The sequence below is a fragment of the Phyllobates terribilis genome, unplaced genomic scaffold, assembly GCF_046119375.1.
Source record: "Phyllobates terribilis strain yellow unplaced genomic scaffold, ASM4611937v1 Scaffold_4__5_contigs__length_816908805, whole genome shotgun sequence".
Lineage (NCBI taxonomy): Eukaryota > Metazoa > Chordata > Amphibia > Anura > Dendrobatidae > Phyllobates > Phyllobates terribilis.
Window position 1 is genome coordinate 270460133 of NW_027362764.1, and position 23054 is coordinate 270483186.

Below are 23054 nucleotides of genomic sequence, written 5' to 3' on the forward strand. Positions count from 1 at the left end.
TCAGGGGAACCATGGTTATCAGGGGATATACTGAAGGATTCCGTAAAATAGATCAGGGGAACCATGGTCATCAGGGGATGTACTGAAGGATGCCGTAAAATAGATCAGGGGAACCATGGTCATCAGGGAATGTACTGAATGATGCCGTAAAATAGATCAGGGGAACCATGATCATCAGGGAATGTACTGAATGATGCCGTAAAATAGATCAGGGAAACCATGGTCATCAGGGGATGTACTGAAGGATGCCGTAAAATAGATAAGGGGAACCATGGTCATCAGGAGATGTACTGAAGGATGCCGTAAAATAGATCAGGGGAACCATGGTCATCAGGGGATGTACTGAAGGATGTCGTAAAATAGATCAGGGGAACCATGGTCATCAGGGGATGTACTGAAGGATGTTGTAAAATAGATCAGGGGAACCATGGTCATCAGGGGATGTACTGAAGGATGCCATAAAATAGATCAGGGGAACCATGGTCATCAGGGGATGTACTGAAGGATGCCATAAAATAGATCAGGGGAACCAGGGTCATCAGGGGATGTACTGAAGGATGATGTAAAATAGATCAGAGGAACCATGGTCATCAGGATCCCAGCAATAGGCATGCACAGCACTACAGAGCATGTAGCACAAAATATCTGCCTGCTGTCCTACCTATTCAGAACACACTCAACCTACAGCATGAATATATATAACCACAATATGAACACAGACTACAGAATAGAAATCTTAAATTAAAAAAAATAAAAAACCTTTTTTAATACAGACCCCATCCCTGTATACAGTCCACCTGTATATAGAGGCAGACAAGACCCTCCCAGTATATAAATAACCCCAAACCTACAAACTAGTGAAAGACATCCAAACTCCCCTGTGTGATTGCGTCCTGTGTGCTCCAGCCTCCTCAATAATGACATCTACGCCCCCGTCCCAGATACTCTGCCATTACAAGCTCGTGCCCCGCTGTTACCTTCTGCCTACTTCGTCCAGCGCACTGCATGTCTGTTGCAGTGGGGGGAGGTTCTTACAGAAACAGCACTGAAGCAGAGCATGCTTTATGTCTCCAACCACGTGTTCCCCTATGGCAGAGTGGTGTACCCTCTGGGGTACGTTTACCTTAAGTTAAGAAACACTGACAGAGGACTGAGTAGAGTTTTTGGATGCAATAGAGGGATGCCAGTTTTTGAGCATTGTGGAGGTCCCAGTAATCCTGAGATAGACAATAAATGTTGCATTTTGTAGAAGTCTGGTGGGATATTCTTTGAGGCAGTAGAGAAATAAGATCCACTTTTGCAGCGTTTCCGTGCCTGGTAGGTAGCGGGTGCAATATGGTAACAGGGCAAGGTCCGTGGAAGTACACCCAATGATACACTCTAATACACACTTGCCAGTGTTGTGGCCCAGGTACGTGCATTGGCATGAAGCACATTTCTGTTACTTGGGTCTATACAATCCTGACGATTCTGCACTATACAATATCATGCCGGAGACGAGGCCGACAATAAAGCATAAAGGGTATTAATATACCAATACTCTACAAATAGACCTTCAGTAGGAGCCACATTTTCAAAAAAGTTGCCCAACAGTGGTGTCTCATTTAAGTGGTGTCTCATTTAATTATGTTCCAAAAATCCAGAAAAGAAAGCCGCCATCTTTTTCCAGTGTTCTGTAGGCTACAATATAATCGCTTTCATTCAGCACTTGGACAGATGCATTTGCAGTAAAACCAGGGTTGCCCAACACAACAACAAGAATAAATTGTTTCTCCATTATTTTATGAGTATTCAAGGTCTCTGCCAACAAAATGAATGAGAACTAAGACCTACATTTATTTTATCAACAATAATACTTTTTTTTCCTAGGCTGATTATGGCAATCTCCTGAGTAATGTCACTTTCCAAACAGCAGAATGTCATTTTTTATATTTTTCTTTTATGAAAAGAATGAGAAGCTTCGCTCTTGGAAAGAAAACAAAGGACATGGGTTTTGCGTTTGCTCAAGCTATGAAATGTCTGGTGTAGAGGGACACTCTGTGTAATGCAAGGCTTCACCTCCGCATTATATTATGGACGCAAATGAGAAGCCGGACAGTGCGAGTACAGGGCATGTTAGAATATGACGGAGGTCCCCAAGTACAGCAGCCATAAAGCGAGGACATTAAGGGCACTAGTGTATGACACTAGATCGATAAGTATCACATAAACTAATGTCAAGTCAAAGCAGTCATTATACAGATATTTCCATTGCTAATTACACAGCACATAAACCAAACCAGAGGTATAAGAGACCAACCACCTCTGGCTACACACACTGTGCAAAGCAACACACAACATCTTTAAAGGGAATCTGTCACCAAGGTTTTTCCACCTAATCTGAAATCACCATAATGTAGAGACAGAGACCCGGATTCCAGCAAGGTATCACATTCTGGTCTACTTGCTGTAGTTTTGATAAAATCACTGTTTTATCAGCAGATTATCACTTGAGGATTAGTAAACCAGGTAGTCAAGCATATTCATGAGCTCTATATAACGCCACACACACCACTGACTGTACACTGCATAGGCAGAAAACTGCCAAAAAAAGCAGTCAGTCAGTGGTGGGGGCAGGATTACACGGAGCTGAGAATTCAGAGAACTGGTAGATCTGTAGCAGATAAAACTATATATATCAAAACTGCAGCAAACAGACCAGTAAGAGAAGGCCAGGCACACGGACACATGGCCACTTTGGCTAGTATGGGGGGGGTCATCTTGAGATCAGATTGTATCACGGAGTATTACGGAATACTATTCCCTCATATAGTAACATTCATTTATACAGGGGCCTTACAATCATTTATATATACAATCTGATCATACCCCATATAAGGAAGATGCTTATATTATTCATTTTCCTAAGTGTCTAGATACCCTATGTGCAATATTATTTTATACAAGTGCCAAATTTGTCACACAATTGTGTTTTTCATCACTCACTTTTTTACTATAACAATCAGCTCTGTTTTTTAATTGATCAAATAAATGTTATGTTTTATATGTATCACTGTTGCATTGACTCTTTATTGGGTTACAACTCCCTGTTGCCTCTTATTGATGTCCACACGGCGACAAGGCCAGGCGAACCGAGACGAGGCCAGGCGCACCGAGACGAGGCCAGGCGCACCGAGACAAGGCCAGGCGCACCGAGACAAGGCCAGGCGCACCGAGACAAGGCCAGGCGCACCGAGACAAGGCCAGGCGCACCGAGACAAGGCCAGGCGCACCGAGACAAGGCCAGGCGCACCGAGAGAAGGCCAGGCGCAACGAGAGAAGGCCAGGCGCAACGAGAGAAGGCCAGGCGCAACGAGAGAAGGCCAGGCGCAACGAGAGAAGGCCAGGCGCGCCGAGAGAAGGCCAGGCGCGCCGAGAGAAGGCCAGGCACGCCGAGAGAAGGCCAGGCACGCCGAGAGAAGGCCAGGCACGCCGAGAGAAGGCCAGGCACGCCGAGAGAAGGCCAGGCACAACGAGAGAAGGCCAGGCACAACGAGAGAAGGCCAGGCACAACGAGAGAAGGCCAGGCACAACGAGAGAAGGCCAGGCACAACGAGAGAAGGCCAGGCACAACGAGAGAAGGCCAGGCACAACGAGAGAAGGCCAGGCACAACGAGAGAAGGCCAGGCACAACGAGAGAAGGCCAGGCACAACGAGAGAAGGCCAGGCACAAGGAGAGAAGGCCAGGCACAACGAGAGAAGGCCAGGCACAACGAGAGAAGGCCAGGCACAACGAGAGAAGGCCAGGCACAACGAGAGAAGGCCAGGCACAACGAGAGAAGGCCAGGCACAACGAGAGAAGGCCAGGCACAACGAGAGAAGGCCAGGCACAACGAGGAGTCCACTGAGAATCGTTCTCTGCTTGATTGACGGGTGTTTTCCTATTTGCTAATATAAAGAAACTTGTCAATTAAGCCTGGGGTTGTGAGGAGAAGGCAGAGGGAGCGCGCCAGCAGACACTTTTCCTTCTTGTGCCTGGCTAGTTTTTCAAGCTATGTTTTCTTGGAACAGTCACTACATTTCACCGTAAAACCAAGCTTTGTGTACCGAGGGAGCCTTTCTAGATTGAGATGGCTGACAGTCAGTTTATTTAATCACTCGCCCTCTAAATACTTAATTAAAAATTTCTTGCCAATAAATGGTTTCAGAGGCACCTTACATGGCCCAGTCTGGTCGCTACTTATTCGCATGTAGATTTTTTGCCGTATATACCCTGACGACATGTAGTTATCAATGATGTCACACACATGGGCCGGCACTAGGGCTGCTTTCTTCTTTTTTTGGTTACAGTGCCTGCTTGTCACATAAATAGGCAATGCTATGTCAGAGTAAATGGAGTGGGCGATAAAACAACTTTATCAGATTTGTCATTAAATTAACTATGCTCTGTTGACATTATATATATATATATATCCCTTTAACTTGTGTATATACAAATAGGTTCTGTCACTGGAAAGGACCTGTATCCAATATGGCTGGAAAACATGACGTCACATTTCATAAAAAAAAAGCAGAAGAAATAAATGTCAATATCTTAATAAGAAAAACAAATCTACAATAACTTCCAAACTACATATCTGGCTCACTGATGTAGTAAAGACACATCTTTAGCACTGGGTTAGATACCTTGGTGGATTATGTCCAGATAGCATGAGTTCAGGCTAAATAAAGCCTGATCACTGGAGCGGTACTAAACCTACATACAGTACAGACCAAAAGTTTGGACTCACCTTTTCATTTAAAGGTTTTTATGTATTTTCATGACTTTGAAAATTGTACATTCACACTGAAGGCATCAAAACTATGAATTAACACATGTGGAATTATATACTTAACAAAAAAGTGTGAAACAACTGAAAATATGTCTTATATTCTAGGTTCTTCAAAGTAGCCACCTTTTGCTTTGATGACTGCTTTGCACTCTCTTGGCATTCTCTTGATGAGCTTCAAGGGGTAGTCACCGGAAATGATTTTCACTTCACAGGTGTGCCCTGTCAGGTTTAATAAGTGGGATTTCTTGCCTTATAAATGGTGTTGGGACCATCAGTTGTGTTGTGCAGAAGTCAGGTGGATACACAGCTGATAGTCCTACTGAATAGACTGTTAGAATTTGTATTATGGCAAGAAAAAAGCAGCTAAGTAAAGAAAAGCGAGTGGCCATCATTACTTTAAGAAATGAAGGTCAGTCAGTGCGAAAAATTGGGCAAACTTTGAAAGTGTTCCCAAGTGCAGTTGAAAAAACCATCAAGCGCTACAAAGAAACTGGCTCACATGAGGACCGCCCCAGGAAAGGAAGACCAAGAGTCACCTCTGCTTCTGAGGATAAGTTTATCCGAGTCACCAGCCTCAGAAATCACAGGTTAACAGCAGCTCAGATTAGAGACCAGGTCAATGCCGCACAGAGTTCTAGCAGCAGACACATCTCTACAACAACTGTTAAGAGGAGACTTTATGCAGCAGGCCTTCATGGTAAAATAGCTGCTAGGAAACCACTGCTAAGGACAGGCAACAAGCAGAAGAGACTTGTTTGGGCGAAAGAACACAAGGAATGGACATTAGAGCAGTGGAAATCTATGCTTTGGTCTGATGAGTCCAAATTTGAGATCTTTGGTTCCAACCACCGTGTCTTTATGCGACGCAGAAAAGGTGAATGGATGGACTCTACATGCCTGGTTCCCACCGAGAAGCATGGAGGAGGAGGTGTGATGGTGTGGGGGTGCTTTGCTGGTGACACTGTTGGGGATTTATTCAAAATTGAAGGCATACTGAACCAGCATGGCTACCACAGCATCTTGCAGCGGCATGCTATTCCATCCGGTTTGCGTTTAGTTGGACCATCATTTATTTTTCAACAGGACAATGACCCCAAACACACCTCCAGGCTGTGTAAGGGCTATATGACCAAAGAGGAGAGTGATGGGGTGCTACACCAGATGACCTGGCCTCCACAGTCACCAGACCTGAACCCAATCGAGATGGTTTGGGGTGAGCTGGACCGCAGAGTGAAGGCAAAAGGCCCAACAAGTGCTAAGCATCTCTGGGAACTCCTTCAAGATTGTTGGAAGACCATTTCCTGTGACTACCTCTTGAAGCTCAACAAGAGAATGCCAAGAGTGTGCAAAGCAGTCATCAAAGCAAAAGGTGGCTACTTTGAAGAACCTAGAATATAAGACATATTTTCAGCTGTTTCACACTTTTTTGTTAAGCATATAATTCCGCATGTGTTAATTCATAGTTTTGATGCCTTCAGTGTGAATGTACAATTTTCAAAGTCATGAAAATACAGAAAAATCTTTAAATGAGAAGGTGTGTCCAAACTTTTGGTCTGTACTGTATATGTTTAAGAATCACAAGTGCTGTTCTACGTTTATTGTAATCTAGATCAGAAGTGGATGCAACCTGCACTTTAAAACCATATATCAGTAGGAAATTTTTTAATGGGGGTATGGTAGAAAAGTTCCAGGAATTGATTAAAAGACTAATTAAAGGGAAAAAAGTTTATCCTGGAAAGTGAATTCCAATTTGGGTCAGTAATGACATGTAGGTTGTATGTTCAGCCCTTGCCTCAGAGAATTATGCTTCCCTATACTCCAGATACATTGTTAAGTAATGAGAAGGTCTTCTGTGTACAATCTCTACTTATTAGAAGAGTCTCTTGAGGATAAGTAGATCAATAAATGTGCCCATAGCGGGGCAAATAGCGATCAGTATTTCCTGTGTGAGAACCTGGCATTAGGTGTCCTGCTTTACTACAGCGCCTCTACAGGAGAAACTATGCAATACACAGTGTACATGCATACCAATGGACTCTCTGTGTAACATAGGACAGCACAAGTCCTCCAGAGTGATAGAAGTGACCACTTTCCAATGAGGCCAAGAGGTGAAGATCCTGAAAGGAAGGCCCTCTATATTAATTTAGAAACACCTAATAGAATATATGAAACTGGCTTTTCTGAAATGTCAACCCCTTTTAAACACAATCTATTGAGTATGATGAAACTCAGGACCTTGACCATTTAAAATGATTACAGCCTGTGTACAGTGATATGGAATATGTGGTACAGTTGAAACCAGAAGTTTACATACACTATATAAAAAGACACACATGCAGGTTTTTCTTAATACCTGACATGAAATCAGAATAAACCTTTCCCGTTTTAGGTCAATTAGGATTACCATAATTTTTAATATTTGCCAAATGCCAGAATAATGAGAGAGAGAATGTTTTAAGGCATTTTTATTACTTAATGCAAAGTCAAAAGTTTACATATATTTCATCAGTATTTAGTACCATTGCCCTTAAACTGAATGACTTGGGTCAGACATTTGGGATATCCTTCCACAAGCTTCTCACAATAGTTGGTCGGAATTTGGGCCCATTCCTCCTGACAAAACTGGTGTAACTGATCCAGGTTTGTAGGTCGCCTTGCTCGCATCTGCCTTTTCAGCTTTGCCCATAAATTTTCAATAGGATTGAGATCAGGGCTTTGTGATGGCTATTCCAAAACATGGACTTTGTTATCCTTAAGCCGCTTTGTTACCATTTTAGCAGTATGCTTCGTGTCATTGTCCATTTGGAAGACCCATTTCCGCCCAAGCTTTAACTTCCTGACTGATGTCTTGAGATGTTGCTTCAGTATTGCCACATAATCTTCTTTTCTCATGATGCCATATATTTTGTGAAGTGCACCAGTCCCTCCTGCAGCAAAACAACCCCACAACATGATGCTGCCACCCCGGTGTTTCACAGTTGGGATGGTGTTCTTAGGCTTCAAAGTTTCTTCCTTTTTCCTCCAAACGTAACGATGCCCATTATGCCCAAAAGTTAAATTTTAGTTTCATCAGACCACAGGACATGTCTCCAAAAATTAAGGTCTTTGTTCCTGTGTGCATTTGCAAACATTAATCTGGCTTTTTTATGTTTCTTTTGGAGTAATGGCTTCTTCCTGGCAGAGTGGCCTTTCAGCCCATGTTCATACAGTACTCGTTTCACTGTGGATATTGACACAATCTTACCAGTTTCTGACATCATCTTCACAAGCCTTTTGATTTTGTCCTTGGGTTGATATGCACATGTCGGACCAAAGCACGTTCATCTCTGGGACACAGAACCTGTCTCCTTCCTGAGCGGTATGATGGCTGGACATTCCCATCTTGTTTGTACTTGCATATAATTGTTTGTACAGATGAACAAGGCACCTTCAAGTATCTTGAAATAGTAGGATGAGCCAGACTTGTGCAAGTCCACAATTCTCTTCCTGATATCTTGGCTGATTTCTTTAGACTTTCCCATGATGCTACACAAATAAGCAGTGTGTTTCATGTGTGCATTAAAATACAATACATCCACAGGTGTGTCTCTAATTAACTCAGATGTTGCCAAAAAAGCAGAAGCTTCCAAACACATGATATCATCAAAAGGGCAGTCCAGAATTGTTTAAAGGCATGGTAAGCTTAGTGTATGTAAACTTTTGACTTTGGAATAAATAATAAAAATGGCTTAAAACATTCTCTCTCTCTCATTATTCTGGCATTTGGCAAATATTAAAAATTATGGTAATCCTAAATGACCTAAAACGGGAAAGGTTTATTCTGATTTCATGTCAGATATTGAGAAAAACATGCATATGTGTCTTTTATACAGTGTATGTAAACTTCTGGTTTCAACTGTAGCTATATAAATATTAGAAATATAGATGAAACGGATTAAAAACTCTCGGAAATCCCTTTTAATTGATATATTGCTTTAATAATATGAAAGAATAATGTAGCACTTTTTAGAAAAACAAAATGTCTACCCCCCCCCCCCCAAGGTATCACCTCCAACCTTCACTACTTCTTTGAAACACCATCGGCTTTTATTGTGAACTTCAAAAGGGTATTCTCAAGTTTGAAAGTTATGATTTTCTGATTGCAGGTGGTCTGACTACTATGACCTCTGCCGATCCTAAGAACTAGGGCTCTGGTGTGAATGGACCAATGCTACATCATTCATTCTTATGGAAGTGCCAAAGACCTGCCGATCACTGTGCCTCGCTATCTCCAGGGGTCCCATTAAGAATGAATGGAGCGGACGTGTCCATGATCAACATTCAATCCATTCAGCAGGGGCTTTCAGAGCCCGAGAACTTAGATCGGTCGGACCAACAGCCATCAAGAAGTTATCCACTTTCCAATGGATAGGTAATAACTTCCAAGCTTGAGACAACCCCTTTAATTTTTACTTTCTTATTTAACTCAGTAGAAGTTAGAAGCAGATATAGATATACAATAATATACTGTATAAGTTCTTTAAAATCTATTATGTGCTGTCTTCCACTGAGGGCAGAGGGAAGAAGAAGATAAATCATTCTGCCTTTGTTTTAGTACATCGCCCGCACCTCCTATTTCTTTATCCACTGTTCACACACTTACTGGAAAATAATGGCACCTTCTTATAAGTGAGAATCAATCATTAAATCCCTGGCATGTCAGAGCCCCTCATTCCCTGGGAGCTCCGATAATTGTTACTTATATAGCATCTATGATAAATGCTCCCTGGTTGCACAGGTAGACACCATTTTTTTAAAAATTGGGCTGTACATATATTGATTTTACATCTATTTAATGTGGCTGTCGCTGGATACTTTAATAGGCTGATAAACTGCAATTGCTCATCAAAAGTCTCCATAATTCAAAGGAAACACACATAAGTGTTTGCCACTGTCCTAATGTAAGACAGAGAACCTCAAGTTCCCAGAAATCCAATTTTGCAGATTTATAACAGAGGAGGCTGGAGTACCCGCCTGGTGTAGAGGCGCGGAGGGATAACTCCATAATGGCTCCGAATGCCTCCAAACCTCGTCCTGCCTTCCTCTTTTTTTCTATAGCTGTTAATCAACTTAATACAAATAACAATATTGACATTCTTGTAATTACTTTTTCCTCAGGCACATTTGTGGGAGAAAATATACTTGGCCGCAATCAGAGGAATATGTGAGTAAGCCTAGGACGTCTGAGAATAATGGCCGTATGAATTGAGGGCAGCCTCTCGCCACATTTCACTCCCTATCACAATCTGGAGTGCGGAGAAGTCAACTCCATGGGACGGTAAGAACATTATTAGATAGAATGGAGAGTCTGAAGTCTGCAGAGGTTATATAAGAATCCAGGCTTCTCTGCTCTATTAAATCAATGCTTATCATGGAAAGGTACTGTGCAAAATTGGGAAATATTTGCTAAAACTGCATTTAGCTTCTATTTATTTGGAGAACGTCTGCAAAAAATATTATACCTGTTCCTGTCAAGCCCCATCCATGTAATAGCATCTTACTGGCACATCTTATAGCCCTGATTTGAAGGAGTGCGGCTGCTAACATAACTGGATGTCATCCACAATCTTATGTATCTCAACCACTGCTGAGAAAACAATGACAGACAGTGCTGAATGTCTGCAAAACAATACAACAGAGCTAATAGGCCTAATGGCTCCAGGGCAGGTAATGTTCTTATCATGAGCGCCAAATCCCTTCACCTGACTGCCTGCTGCTACCACTAGAGGGAGCTTGTGAGGTTACTGCATACTGTATATTCATTCAACACATTGCTAAACAGCTGGGTGCTTGTGAAATTCCAGCCAAAGTTTCATGATTGGCAAAATGAGCCCACCAGTGTTAATTAAAAAATCCTCAATTACCCCTGATTCTTTTCCGTTTTGCGATGTATCACTCCATTGCAGAGATACTCACATTTGTTTCTTCCACCGAGCAATATGTGAAATTTCTGCTTTCAGTTCAACTGGGCGTTTCTTCACAGTCTTCTCCGTGTGTGGGTGTTTTCACCCCTACCACCAGGACGCTACAAATGATGTGATTATCAGCGTCTGGGAGCGAAGGGTGACAGTGCACACCCCCAGAAAAGACTGAAGAAACGCCCAGGTGAACTTCAAGCAGAAATTTCACATATTGCTCTGCGGAAGAAACAAAATGCGAGTATCTCTGCAATGAACTGGGAAAAAGAGTAGCAGAATTGTGAATTCAGGGATTTTTAAAAGGTATTTGACTTAATTTGTTTTGAGCAACTGATGGGTCCTCTTTAACATCATTCTAATTCTGGAGGGAGAGGTAGTGAAAAGTAAAGCTCTTGATGCACATGATGGCTGCAATCAGCGGCCCTAGCAGCGCTGACTGACTATACAGCACATACCCGCTGAGGCCAGTGACTAGCTGCAGAGGTTATGTGTATGTACAACACATCATCACTGCATAGGCCACTGGAGAGGCCGCCCTAGGGCTGAGGTGATTAATAAAAAGGTGATATTTTTTCAGTTAGCAACATTTTGGAAAAACGATAACAACCCTTTTAATAGTATTATGAGCAGAGAGTATGAAGGTGGCAGCAACTTAGTGTTATGTAACGGTCATTTCAGGAGAACTTGCAGCAGAATATCAGTGTCTGCCTCTAGCTACTCCTACTTGCTCTCTACTCCATAGAGCTTTATGAGCACCAATAGTCATCTATCTCAGCAATGGTAAAATCTATTCACTGAAAATAGATTTTATTCAAGAATTGAGAGGGAAAGATCATTCCAGTAGGAGGAGAAAGATGCAGATTTCTCAGATAAGATATATTACAAAGTTTCTTCTCTTCACATGTAGCATTGATTTATGAAACAAATACATATTTTTTAACAACAGTTACTCTTTAACCAATTGCTGCAGATATGTTAGATAGGGGAGTCGTTGATTTTGGTAACTGCTGTTGCACAGTATATTAACATGCAGCAGTAGTTCTTAGTGTGCAGAGATCTATGGAAACGTCGGGATCAGTGAGAAAGTTGTGTTTAGTTGGACCATCATTTATTTTTCAACAGGACAATGACCCCAAACACACCTCCAGGCTGTGTAAGGGCTATTTGACCAAGTAGGAGAGTGATGGGGTGCTACACCAGATGACCTGGCCTCCACAGTCACCAGACCTGAAGCCAATCGAGATGGTTTGGGGTGAGCTGGACCGCAGAGTGAAGGCAAAAGGCCCAACAAGTGCTAAGCATCTCTGGGAACTCCTTCAAGATTGTTGGAAGACCATTTCCGGTGACTACCTCTTGAAGCTCATCAAGAGAATGCCAAGAGTGTGCAAAGCAGTCATCAAAGCAAAAGGTGGCTACTTTGAAGAACCTAGAATATAAGACATATTTTCAGTTGTTTCACACTTTTTTGTTAAGTATATAATTCCACATGTGTTAATTCATAGTTTTGATCCCTTCAGTGTGAATGTACAATTTTCATAGTCATGAAAATACAGAAAAATCTTTAAATGAGAAGGTGTGTCCAAACTTTTGGTCTGTACTGTACATTGAAGTGAGAAAAACTAATTATAACAGGTAAAGAGAGCCAACACCTCCACCTCTATTGAAGTAGCGGCCTCTAGCAATGACCAGATAATTAAAACAGGAAATTTGCTGGGAAAAATACAATGAGGCTGAGATTTGTTTACTCAGAGGAGGAGAAGTGTGCTTCCAAGGCATAAGCTTCCTCTGATCTAAGAAAAACTGGAGAATTGTAATTAGACACTCTGTCTCTGGTGTCCATATATGAATATTGGGGTTTGCATTGATCCGATAATTAAGGGAGATACATTTTCGAAGTCATAGCGAAGGGACGAACATAACGCATTCACTCACATCACCATAAGGCCGGCAGAACCCCTCCAACTTAATAATGTTCTAATGAATGGTGCTATCCAGGTCATATTTGATATAAAGGTAAAACCCCGATAAGGAACATGACGACAATATCTACCGCTGGTACCTCCAGGGGCTACGATATCATGTAAGTTGGGAATCTTATGAAATTCTGAAAGACCTAGCACATCCCACCATCAGCCCCCACATGAGCTAATGAAGGGAAGGTATATGGGCGTACCATTGAGCTAATAAAAATGAAAGTTTGGATCTCTGTCTTCGTTCATTCTGGAAGTCATAGTTCGCTGTAAGGGTGGTTCATTTTCCCAATCGGAGTGCTTCCCTCTCCTAAGCTCTGAGCCATTTCTGTGACATCAGGTTTAGTAATTCTCTTTCGCTATTCCTTTTTATTTTATGCAACTGTACATATTATATTGTGTTGTTACCATTTTATATATTTTTTTTTATAAACACAGCCTGTCTGGATTAAATCTATAAAATGCAATAGCTCTGTTCCCCTTGCTCTGTAAACCTCACCCCTGAAGCCATTCTCTACCTTGTAATGGGTGTCCAATCGGCCTGTATAAACGATTGGTGGTGGCAGCTAGTAGTTCTTTTTGTTATTGTGGAGTTGGCAGTGACCATACAGGGGAATATGCACTGCTCAAAAGAATGAACACTTAAACAACAGAGTATAACTCCAAGTAAATCAAACTTCTGTGAAATCAAACTGTCCACTTAGGAAGCAACACTGATTGACAATCAATTTCACATGCTGCTGTGCAAATGGAATAGACAATAGATGGAAATTATTGGCAATTATCAAGACACCCTCAATAAAGGAGTGGTTCTGCAGGTGGGGACCACAGACCACATCTCAGTACCAATGCTTTCTGGCTTATGTTTTGGTCACTTTTGAATGTTGGTTGAGCTTTCACACTCGTGGTAGCATGAGACGGACTCTACAACCCACAGAAGTTGCTCAGGTAGTGTAGCTCATCCAGGATGGCACATCAATGCGAGCTGTGGCAAGAAGGTTTGCTGTGTCTGTCAGCGTAGTGTCCAGAGGCTGGAGGCGCTACCAGGAGACAGGCCAGTACAACAGGAGACGTGGAGGGGGCCGTAGGAGGGCAACAACCCAGCAGCAGGACCGCTACCTCCACCTTTGTGCAAGTAGGAACAGGAGGAGCACTGCCAGAGCCCTGCAAAATTACCTCCAGCAGGCCGCAAATGTGCATGTGTCTGCACAAACGGTTAGAAACCGACTCCATGAGGGTGGCATGAGGGCCCAAAGTCCACAGATGGGGGTTGTGCTCACACCCCAACACCGTGCAGGATGCTTGGCATCTGCCACAGAACACCAGGATTGGCAAAGTCGACACTGGTGCCCTGTGCTCTTCACAGATGAAAGCAGGTTCACACTGAGCACATGTGACAGACGTGACAGAGTCTGGAGACGCCGTGGAGAGCGATCTGCTGCCAGCAACATCCTTCAGCATGACCGGTTTGGCAGTGGGTCAGTAATGGTGTGGGGTGGCATTTGGCCGCACAGCCCTCCATGTGCTCGCCAGAGGTAGCGTGACTGCCATTAGGTACCAAGTTGAGATCCTCAGACCCCTTGTGAGACCATATGCTGGTGCGGTTGGCCCTGGGTTCCTCCTAATGGAGGACAATGCCAGACCTCATGTGGCTGGAGTGTGTCAGAAGTTCCTGCAAGATGAAGGCATTGAAGCTATGGACTGGCCCGCCCATTTCCCAGACCTGAATCCGATTGAGCACATCTGGGACATCATGTGTCGCTCCACCCACCAAAGTCACGTTGCACCACAGACAGTCCAGGAGTTGGCGGATGCTTTAGTCCAGGTTTGGGAGCAGATCCCACAGGAGATCATCCGCAACCTCATCAGGAGCTTGCCCAGGCATTGTAGGGAGGTCATACAGGCACGTGGAGGCCACACACAATACTGAGCCTCATTTTGACTTATTTTAAGGACATTACATCAAAGTTGGATCAGCCTGTAGTGTGTTTTTCCACTTTAATTTTGGGGTGACTCCAAATCCAGGCCTCCAATGGTTAATAAATTTGATTTCCATTGATGATTTTTGTGTGATTTTGTTGTCAGCACATTCAACTTTGTACAGAACAAAGTATTCAATGAGAATATTTCATTCATTCAGACCTAGGATGTGTTATTTGAGTGTTCCCTTTATTTTTTTGAGCAGTGTAGTATATATATTCCACACACTGGAGTCAGAGGTATATATACCATGTGCTCACTGAGTTCTCCAATAACTGGCCTAATAGCGGAAGCAGCCATGGCCTTGTCCATCACTCAATCACATAATTGTCCTGACAACTGGAGGCAGTAGTGGGATCTGCGTGACTTACCCCCGACTGTTATCCTTGACATGTATATATAATTTTTTTCTTCGACAACAGCAAAATGAATCAAAATACTGATTAATTTAGGAACATTAATTATTCCCAAATATATGCCTTGTATGAAATTGACCTAAATTCCAGTATTTCAAACAGTTTCAGAGGTCTTATTCAAATAAAATTAGAAACGTCACAGTATTACATAAGTTGATCTTGAAAAAATACCTTGCCATCCTCTGCACAGACGCCTACATGTTCCCCACCTTCATCCAGGCTAATCTGATTAATCTTCACAGTGCTCTGAAAAAAAAGAATGGAGACGATCACAAACACATTTGTGTTATTAATGGTCTTCGTATGTTAAGATCATTTTTTTTATTTATTATTTTTTATTATTTTCAGAATTTATTCCTATATGGAATGTACCAACATCAGGATTTATGCAAAAGTAGCAATTTACGGTAATAATCTAGATGTTTAGCAGTAATTGTAGGTGTCGGATATAAAATTAATTGCCAGGCAGAAAAGCTTCAGAAAGTTTTGTGCAAGTCTTTGGTCTTACAGAGTGCAAATCTATTCCAGTTTTCATAGTCATAGAATTGGTTATTTTGTCTACTTATGTTGTCTGCCCAACCCACCGCCGCGGAGCAGGAGCCGGTATAGTCTCTGCAGCTATGTCCCCAGATAAAAGGTGAGTCTTTTCCCAATTAACCTTGATACCAGAGGATATCCAAATACATAAAATAAGGAGATGACATTGTTTAAAGACAACTTATGGTCTTCCAAGACTGACAGTGTTGTCTGCATATAAGGCTGTATGTTCCTCCTGCCCCTTATATTGGGAAAAGCTATCCTGAATTGCCAGTGGCTCGTGGATATAGAAAATAAAGGGGAAGGAGACACCTCTGGTGAGTACCTCTACTTAAGGAGAATTTATGGGGGATATGATTATTAGTTCTAACGCTAGGCTCTGGAGAATTGTATATTATTTGCACCCATTTAAGAAAATCCCACCCCAAACCTACTCACCTCATAACAGCCTGTAAACAATTCTACACCATAGAGTTGAATATTTTAGCTTGGTCAATAAAAAACAAAGTTTGCTTGCGATCATTGTAGTGTTTAAGCATAAGGTTGGTAAAGAGTATGCGCAAATTGTTGTCAGTACTCTTACCCAGCATAAAACCGGACTGATCTGCAAGAATAAATTTGGATAAGACCTTACAGATGTGAAGGACCAAAATTTTGCCCAGGATTCGAATATTATTATTAAGGAATGAGATAGGTCTGTAAGACCCACAATCAGCAAAGTCCTTCCTAAGGCTTGATGATGACGACCACCTAGGCCTTGCCTATTGAAGCTTATAGTTGGCCAGTTTGCAAAATGGAATTGTAAAGTTTAAAGGAAACCTGTCACCATGAAAATGCAGTATAATCTGCAGGCATAGTGTTATAGAGCAGGGGGAGCTCAGCAGATCGATGTATAGTGTTGTGAGAAAAGACTAGGTATAACCTGTATTTTCATCATTTAATCCTCTGCTCTCTCTGGGGCTGTTGGTCCAGTGGGCGGGGCTATCAATAACTGACAGCTATCTTTATATAAATGTGCATACAGAAATAGCTGTCAGTGACTGATAGGACCGCCCACTGGACCGGAAATCCCAGAAAGAGCAAAGGTATAATCACAATCTCACAAAATCACATAACATTCTGCTCAGCTCGTCCTGCTCTATAACATGGTGCCTGCAGGTCACATTGCATTTTCTTGATGACAGGTTCACTTTAAACAGCTTAGGGGGTCAGGAAATGTACTCTTTTTGTATTGCTCAAAATGAAATCCGTCAGTAGCTAGGGACTTCCTCTTGAGGAAAGACTGAAAGAGATTATCCACTACCCCTTTTTAAATGAAGTGAAGTAATCCTCTTGTAAAATAAAAAAAATAACATAACAAGCCCCAGCGTCATTCTAGTGATGTCGGCGGTGGGTCTGCTCGGGTTCACACAGCATTGTTTTGCCAAATGAGTTCTGCCACCAATCAGCAGCAGAATGTTAGACGGAAGAAGTGAAAATGCTATAGCTCAATAACGTCCGCTCATTGTTCTGTCAGGTGAGCCCTGCAGCCAATGTCATCCGAGCCCCAAGGCCGACATCGCTGGAACATTGCCCCTGTAGGAGGTGAATATATGTTATCTTTATTTTATAAGGGGGACTACTCAATTTAAAAAGGGGTTGTCATGGCTATAATGGACTTTGCACATTTCTCCTCAAACTTCCATCCAACAAAGCTTTTAGGAGATAATGTTGGAAATAGATCTCATCTAAGTAATCTGACAATTCGTCAATGGATTGGGCTAGTTTAGAAGAATACAGGGATTGGTAGTATTCTGCAAAAATTGAGTTGACCCCCCCACAGCTGACTTAGGGTGAGCCCTCACTCACTGACGGGTGGATCTTCGGGACAAGCCGATCAATAAACCATGCGGAACGGCGTGTCTATTTACGGATGTTGCAATAGCGAAGCATCAACCTATTTTTCACTTTTAGTCCTTAAAGTCAGTGAATAGGGGAAGAGGCACCTTCAGATGTCAGATACCCTTACTGGGAGGAGGAGCTGGGTCCAGCCTTATATAATCTCCCAGCATGAGCTATACACATCATCATACCTCCATTTCATTCAGGCAGTACAGCACTCTGCATGCCTAACTGGGGTCCCTGTCACTAAAGGCCCCCAATTCTGAGTCCCCACACAAGTACACTGTTCGTTTCTTGGGACCGAGGATGAATTACGTTGGGAGGGACTAAGAGGTTTCCTTACGGTAATAGCAGACTAACACTTGGGCAATGCACTTGTAAGTGTGCGAGCGATCACACGTGGCATGACAAAAGTTATTAGTAAGCATAATGACCACACTTGCTCTGTCTATAGTCTCTCTGGCACTCTCTGAACTGGGAAGCAATATCTCTTGGATTTGGTGAGACCAAACCATTGTTTCTATATGAGCACTGATATACTTGGCAGCTGTTACATAGATATTGCTTGTGTTGCCTATGGACACATTCTGCTTAACCATTTGATGGTATGTGAGACTTCTTCAAGGCTATTATGTATGAAGTTTCCTTCTTTTGTTTTTATTCTCTCGGCTGTATTATATCAATTTTCACATTCCACAATTTTCAGATAACTAGCATGAGAGGTTGGAAAAGCTTCCCAGCAGATCTCATTTACATATACAGTACAGACCAAAAGTTTGGACACACCTTCTCATTTAAAGATTTTTCTGTATTTTCATGACTATGAAAATTGTACATTCACACTGAAGGCATCAAAACTATGAATTAACACATGTGGAAATATATACTTAACAAAAAAGTGTGAAACAACTGAAAATATGTCTTATATTCTAGGTTCTTCAAAGTAGCCACCTTTTGCTTTGATGACTGCTTTGCACACTCTTGGTATTTTCTTGATGAGCTTCAAGTCACCGAAAATGGTTTTCACTTCACAGGTGTGCCCTGTCAGGTTTAATAAGTGGGATTTCTTGCCTTATAAATGGGGTTGGAACCATCAGTTGTGTTGTGCAGAAGTCTGGTGGATACACAGCTGATAGTCCTACTGAATAGACTGTTAGAATTTGTATTATGGCAAGAAAAAAGCAGCTAAGTAAAGAAAAACGAGTGGCCATCATTACTTTAAGAAATGAAGGTCAGTCAGTCTGAAAAATTGGGCAAACTTTGAAAGTGTCCCCAAGTGCAGTTGCAAAAACCATCAAGCAATACAAAGAAACTGGCTCACATGAGGACCGCCCCAGTAAAGGAAGACCAAGAGTCACCTCTGCTTCTGAGGATAAGTTTATCCGAGTCACCAGCCTCAGAAATCGCAGGTTAACAGCAGCTCAGATTAGAGACCAGGTCAATGCCACACAGAGTTCTAGCAGCAGACACATGTCTACAACAACTGTTAAGAGGAGACTTTGTGCAGCAGGCCTTCATTGTAAAATAGCTGCTAGGAAACCACTGCTAAGGACAGGCAACAAGCAGAAGAGACTTGTTTGGGCTAAAGAACACAAGGAATGGACATTAGACCAGTGGAAATCTGTGCTTTGGTCTGATGAGTCCAAATTTGAGATCTTTGGTTCTAACCACCGTGTCTTTGTGCGACGCAGAAAAGGTGAACGGATGGACTCTACATGCCTGGTTCCCACCGTGAAGCATGGAGGAGGAGGTGTGATGGTGTGGGGGTGCTTTGCTGGTGACACTGTTGGGGATTTATTCAAAATTGAAGGTATACTGAACCAGCATGGCTACCACAGCATCTTGCAGCGGCATGCTATTCCATCCGGTTTGCGTTTAGTTGGACCTTCATTTATTTTTCAACAGAACAATGACCCCAAACACACCTCCAGGCTGTGTAAGGGCTATTTGACCAAGAAGGGGAGTGATGGGGTGCTATGCCAGATGACCTGGCCTCCACAGTCACCAGACCTGAACCCAATCGAGATGGTTTGGGGTGAGCTGGACCGCAGAGTGAAGGCAAAAGGGCCAACAATTGCTAAGCATCTCTGGGAACTCCTTCAAGATTGTTGGAAGACCATTTCCGGTGACTACCTCTTGAAGCTCATCAAGAGAAGGCCAAGATTATGCAAATCAGTCATCAAAGCAAAAGGTGGCTACTTTGAAGAACCTAGAATATAAGACATATTTTCAGTTGTTTCACACTTTTTTGTTAAGTATATAATTCCACATGTGTTAATTCATAGTTTTGATGCCTTCAGTGTGAATGTACAATTTTCATAGTTATGAAAATACAGAAAAATCTTTAAATGAGAAGGTGTGTCCAAACTTTTGGTCTGTACCATATAAATATATGTGTGGTCAGTACATAGTTCTGGCACATGACTTATTCCTTCCAAAGACCATACTAAGGACCAGGGGGCTCTCATTACGGGAGAAGAAAGGCGATTCCAGCAGCTAAATGGGAAAGGGTTCTTTACAGTCAGGGGAGTTGGACTGTGGATTGCGGACCACAAGAGGTAGTGATGGCCGACACTATTAGCTTTTATACAAGGGCTGGATGATTTCCTCAGTACACATAACATTGTTATAGGTAATTTAGTGAAAGAATGTATAATTTGTGGAGAAAGGTTGAACTTGATGGACCTAGGTCTTTTTTCAAGCTATGTAACTATGAGTAGTGTCAGTTACATTTGCATCATATGTATATTGTGTGGATTTATGGCCTGTATCCTCAGGCACTAATTATTCGAACCATTTCAGCAGATTCTGCCACCTAATCTGAGAGCAGCATAATGTAGGGGCAGAGACCCTGATAACAGCTTTACACCACTTACCAGACTACTTAGTGTAAGTTTGATAAAATCACAGTTTTATCAGCAGTAGATCATCATTAGAGGACTAGTAAACCTGCTGCTTACAATTTGAAGGTCCCTAAAAATCCTTCTTACACTGATCCTAGTAGATTTGTGTGGGATAAATCCCGACTGATCTACACTGCTCCACTTTAAATGGTAACTGTACTATCAGACAACTTGTTGTCATTAAAGGGAAGCTGTCACATCCAGACACGTTATTTACCTGCAGATATAGGGGTAATCTATAAGTAAATGACATATCAATCCTAGCATATAAATCACATGTTGCAAAGCCAGCTGTCAGTCAAAGTGCTGGGGAGTGATGACAGCATACTCACAGTATAGTGTTCACTGTCTGAAAGCGCTCTGGAAACAAGTAATTGCAGGGAGAATAAGACAGCAAGATGGGTAAAAAACACCATCCACCTACAGATCACTCCTATAAATAGCATTTCTGGATGTGGCAGGTTCCCTTTAAATATAAGAAGTGCTGAAGAGGCAATCAGCAATTCACTTTATTTCAAAATCATTTCACCCCCCACCACCCAAAAATAAAAAGAGAAAAGAAAAAAATAGTCCAAGATCCTGGTCATAAGAAATCCAAATCACCCTTCTGTCTTATTTTCTGTATACTACCTGTTGTCAGGTAACCTGTCTTTAGTAGCGGAGACACTCGTAGGAGGATTATGGGAAGTGGGTGTCAGTCTTACTAAATATGTTTCTCTTCTCCTACTCTCCTGTCAAACTAAATGCAGGTATAACAGAGAGGTGGTCTTTTAGTTCAGATCCCGCAAACTATTGGATATTGGCAGGTGCGATACATGTTGAGACTTGAAGGAAACTAAATTTCCGGCACATATAGTACTGACAGGATGCCAATGAAAAGAAACTGCCAACTCAAAAAGAGTGTATGGAAAAATATATGTCCTGGGAATCGGGGCAGTTTCTGAACATATCAGGCTGGTATGTTTATGGTGAGGGCAGGAAGGTTATGCTTTTACACTGATTTTGGGTGAAAAAAGATGCACTTCAATATATGTGGATTTTAAGATGGTGTCCACATAGTAAGCTGAAGATATTGATCCCATTTAAGCATCCACTGAACAAGCAACTTAAAGGTTCAAGATTTATGCCGGTTAACTTGATTTTTTCTAGATTAAGATATTGGAATATATTGAAAACTAATTTCAAGTGATGCTACCTAAACTTTGAGAATGTTCTATGGAGTGTGAAACAAGTCTAACATCCTGAATTTGCAATGTATTCCCCTGGCTACTTAATATTTCGCTATCTACCACTTGGAGAACCTTTAACATAGAATAGAATTTGGGAAGAAAACACTCAACTTAAAACTAGTATCTGTACTGGGCATTATTCTTTGCTAAGAGAGCATTAAAACTCCAGCAGGATCCTAGGAATGACCTAGAGGCAACAATTCTGTAGGGAATAATAAAGGGGAAAGAATGTACATGTAATTTCCCAGAATTTAAGCAAAGGTAAAATATATATTATTACCATTAGAATATGTAACATTATGGGCTGACAAAGTAGAAATAACTAGAAATGACCTTTAAGCTTCCAAGTGTCTTCACTCAAAGATGTGCTCATAATGTAATATCTGGAGCGGAAATGTTCACACTATGATTATATGGGGTATGGCTCACCAGGGACAGCGGGATGACGAGCGGTATTCCCCCTACGCTACACGGATCATTACAGGATCTGCTATAACTGAGGTTAATGCATTTTAGCAAGTCGGAAAAAGATGACCCCCGTCCATTTAGTAGTTGTACGATATGTCCTATACAGGTAACTACTGAATGAGTTTTCTTCTACATTATATATTTTTTCCATTTTATAGGTAAAGATGTCCTGAGCACGAGTTGGAGAATCACATACAGCTCTATTGCATCTTTGATAAAGCCCTTATAAATTCCCCTAGACACACAGTCATTGTCTGACCCCATCCCTAATATCTAGTAATATACAGGTGCTTCTCACAAAATTAGAATATCATCAAAAAGTTAATTTCAGTTCTTCAATACAAAAAGTGAAACTCATATATTATTTAGAGTCATTACAAACAGAGTGATCTATTTCAAGTGTTTATTTCTGTTCATGTTGATGATTATGGCTTACAGCCAATGAAAACACAAAAGTCATTATCTCAGTAAATTAAAATAATTAACAAAAAACCCCCTCAAAGGCTTCCTGAGCGTTTAAAAAGGTCCCTTAGTCTGTTTCAGTAAGCTCCACAATCATGTGAATGACTGCTGACTTGACAGATGTCTAGAAGGCAGTTATTGACACACTCCACAAGGAGGGTAAGTCACAAAAGGTCATTGTTAAAGAAGCTGGCTGTTCACAGAGTGCTGTATCCAAGCATATTAATGGAAAGTTGAGTGGAAGGAAAAAGTGTGGTAGAAAAAGGTGCACAAGCAACCGGAATATTCGCAGCCTTGAAAGGATTGTTAAGAAAAGGCCAATTAAAAATTTGGGGGAGATTCACAAGGAGTGGACTGCTGCTGGAGTCATTGCTTCAAGAGCCACCACACACAGATGTATCCAGGACATGGGCTACAAGTGTCACATTCCTTGTGTCAAG

The 23054-nt window shown here is 41.8% G+C and overlaps 1 protein-coding gene across 1 annotated transcript in view; it reads right to left on the reverse strand.

Moving 5' to 3' along the window:
* Positions 1–23054, reverse strand: part of VPS41 (VPS41 subunit of HOPS complex) — a 308457-nt gene that overhangs the window by 201751 nt on the left and 83652 nt on the right. Inside the window, exon 5 of the mRNA XM_073678260.1 lies at positions 15306–15380. Within this exon, the coding sequence (XP_073534361.1) occupies positions 15306–15380 (75 nt within the window). The remainder of the gene's footprint in view (positions 1–15305; positions 15381–23054) is intronic.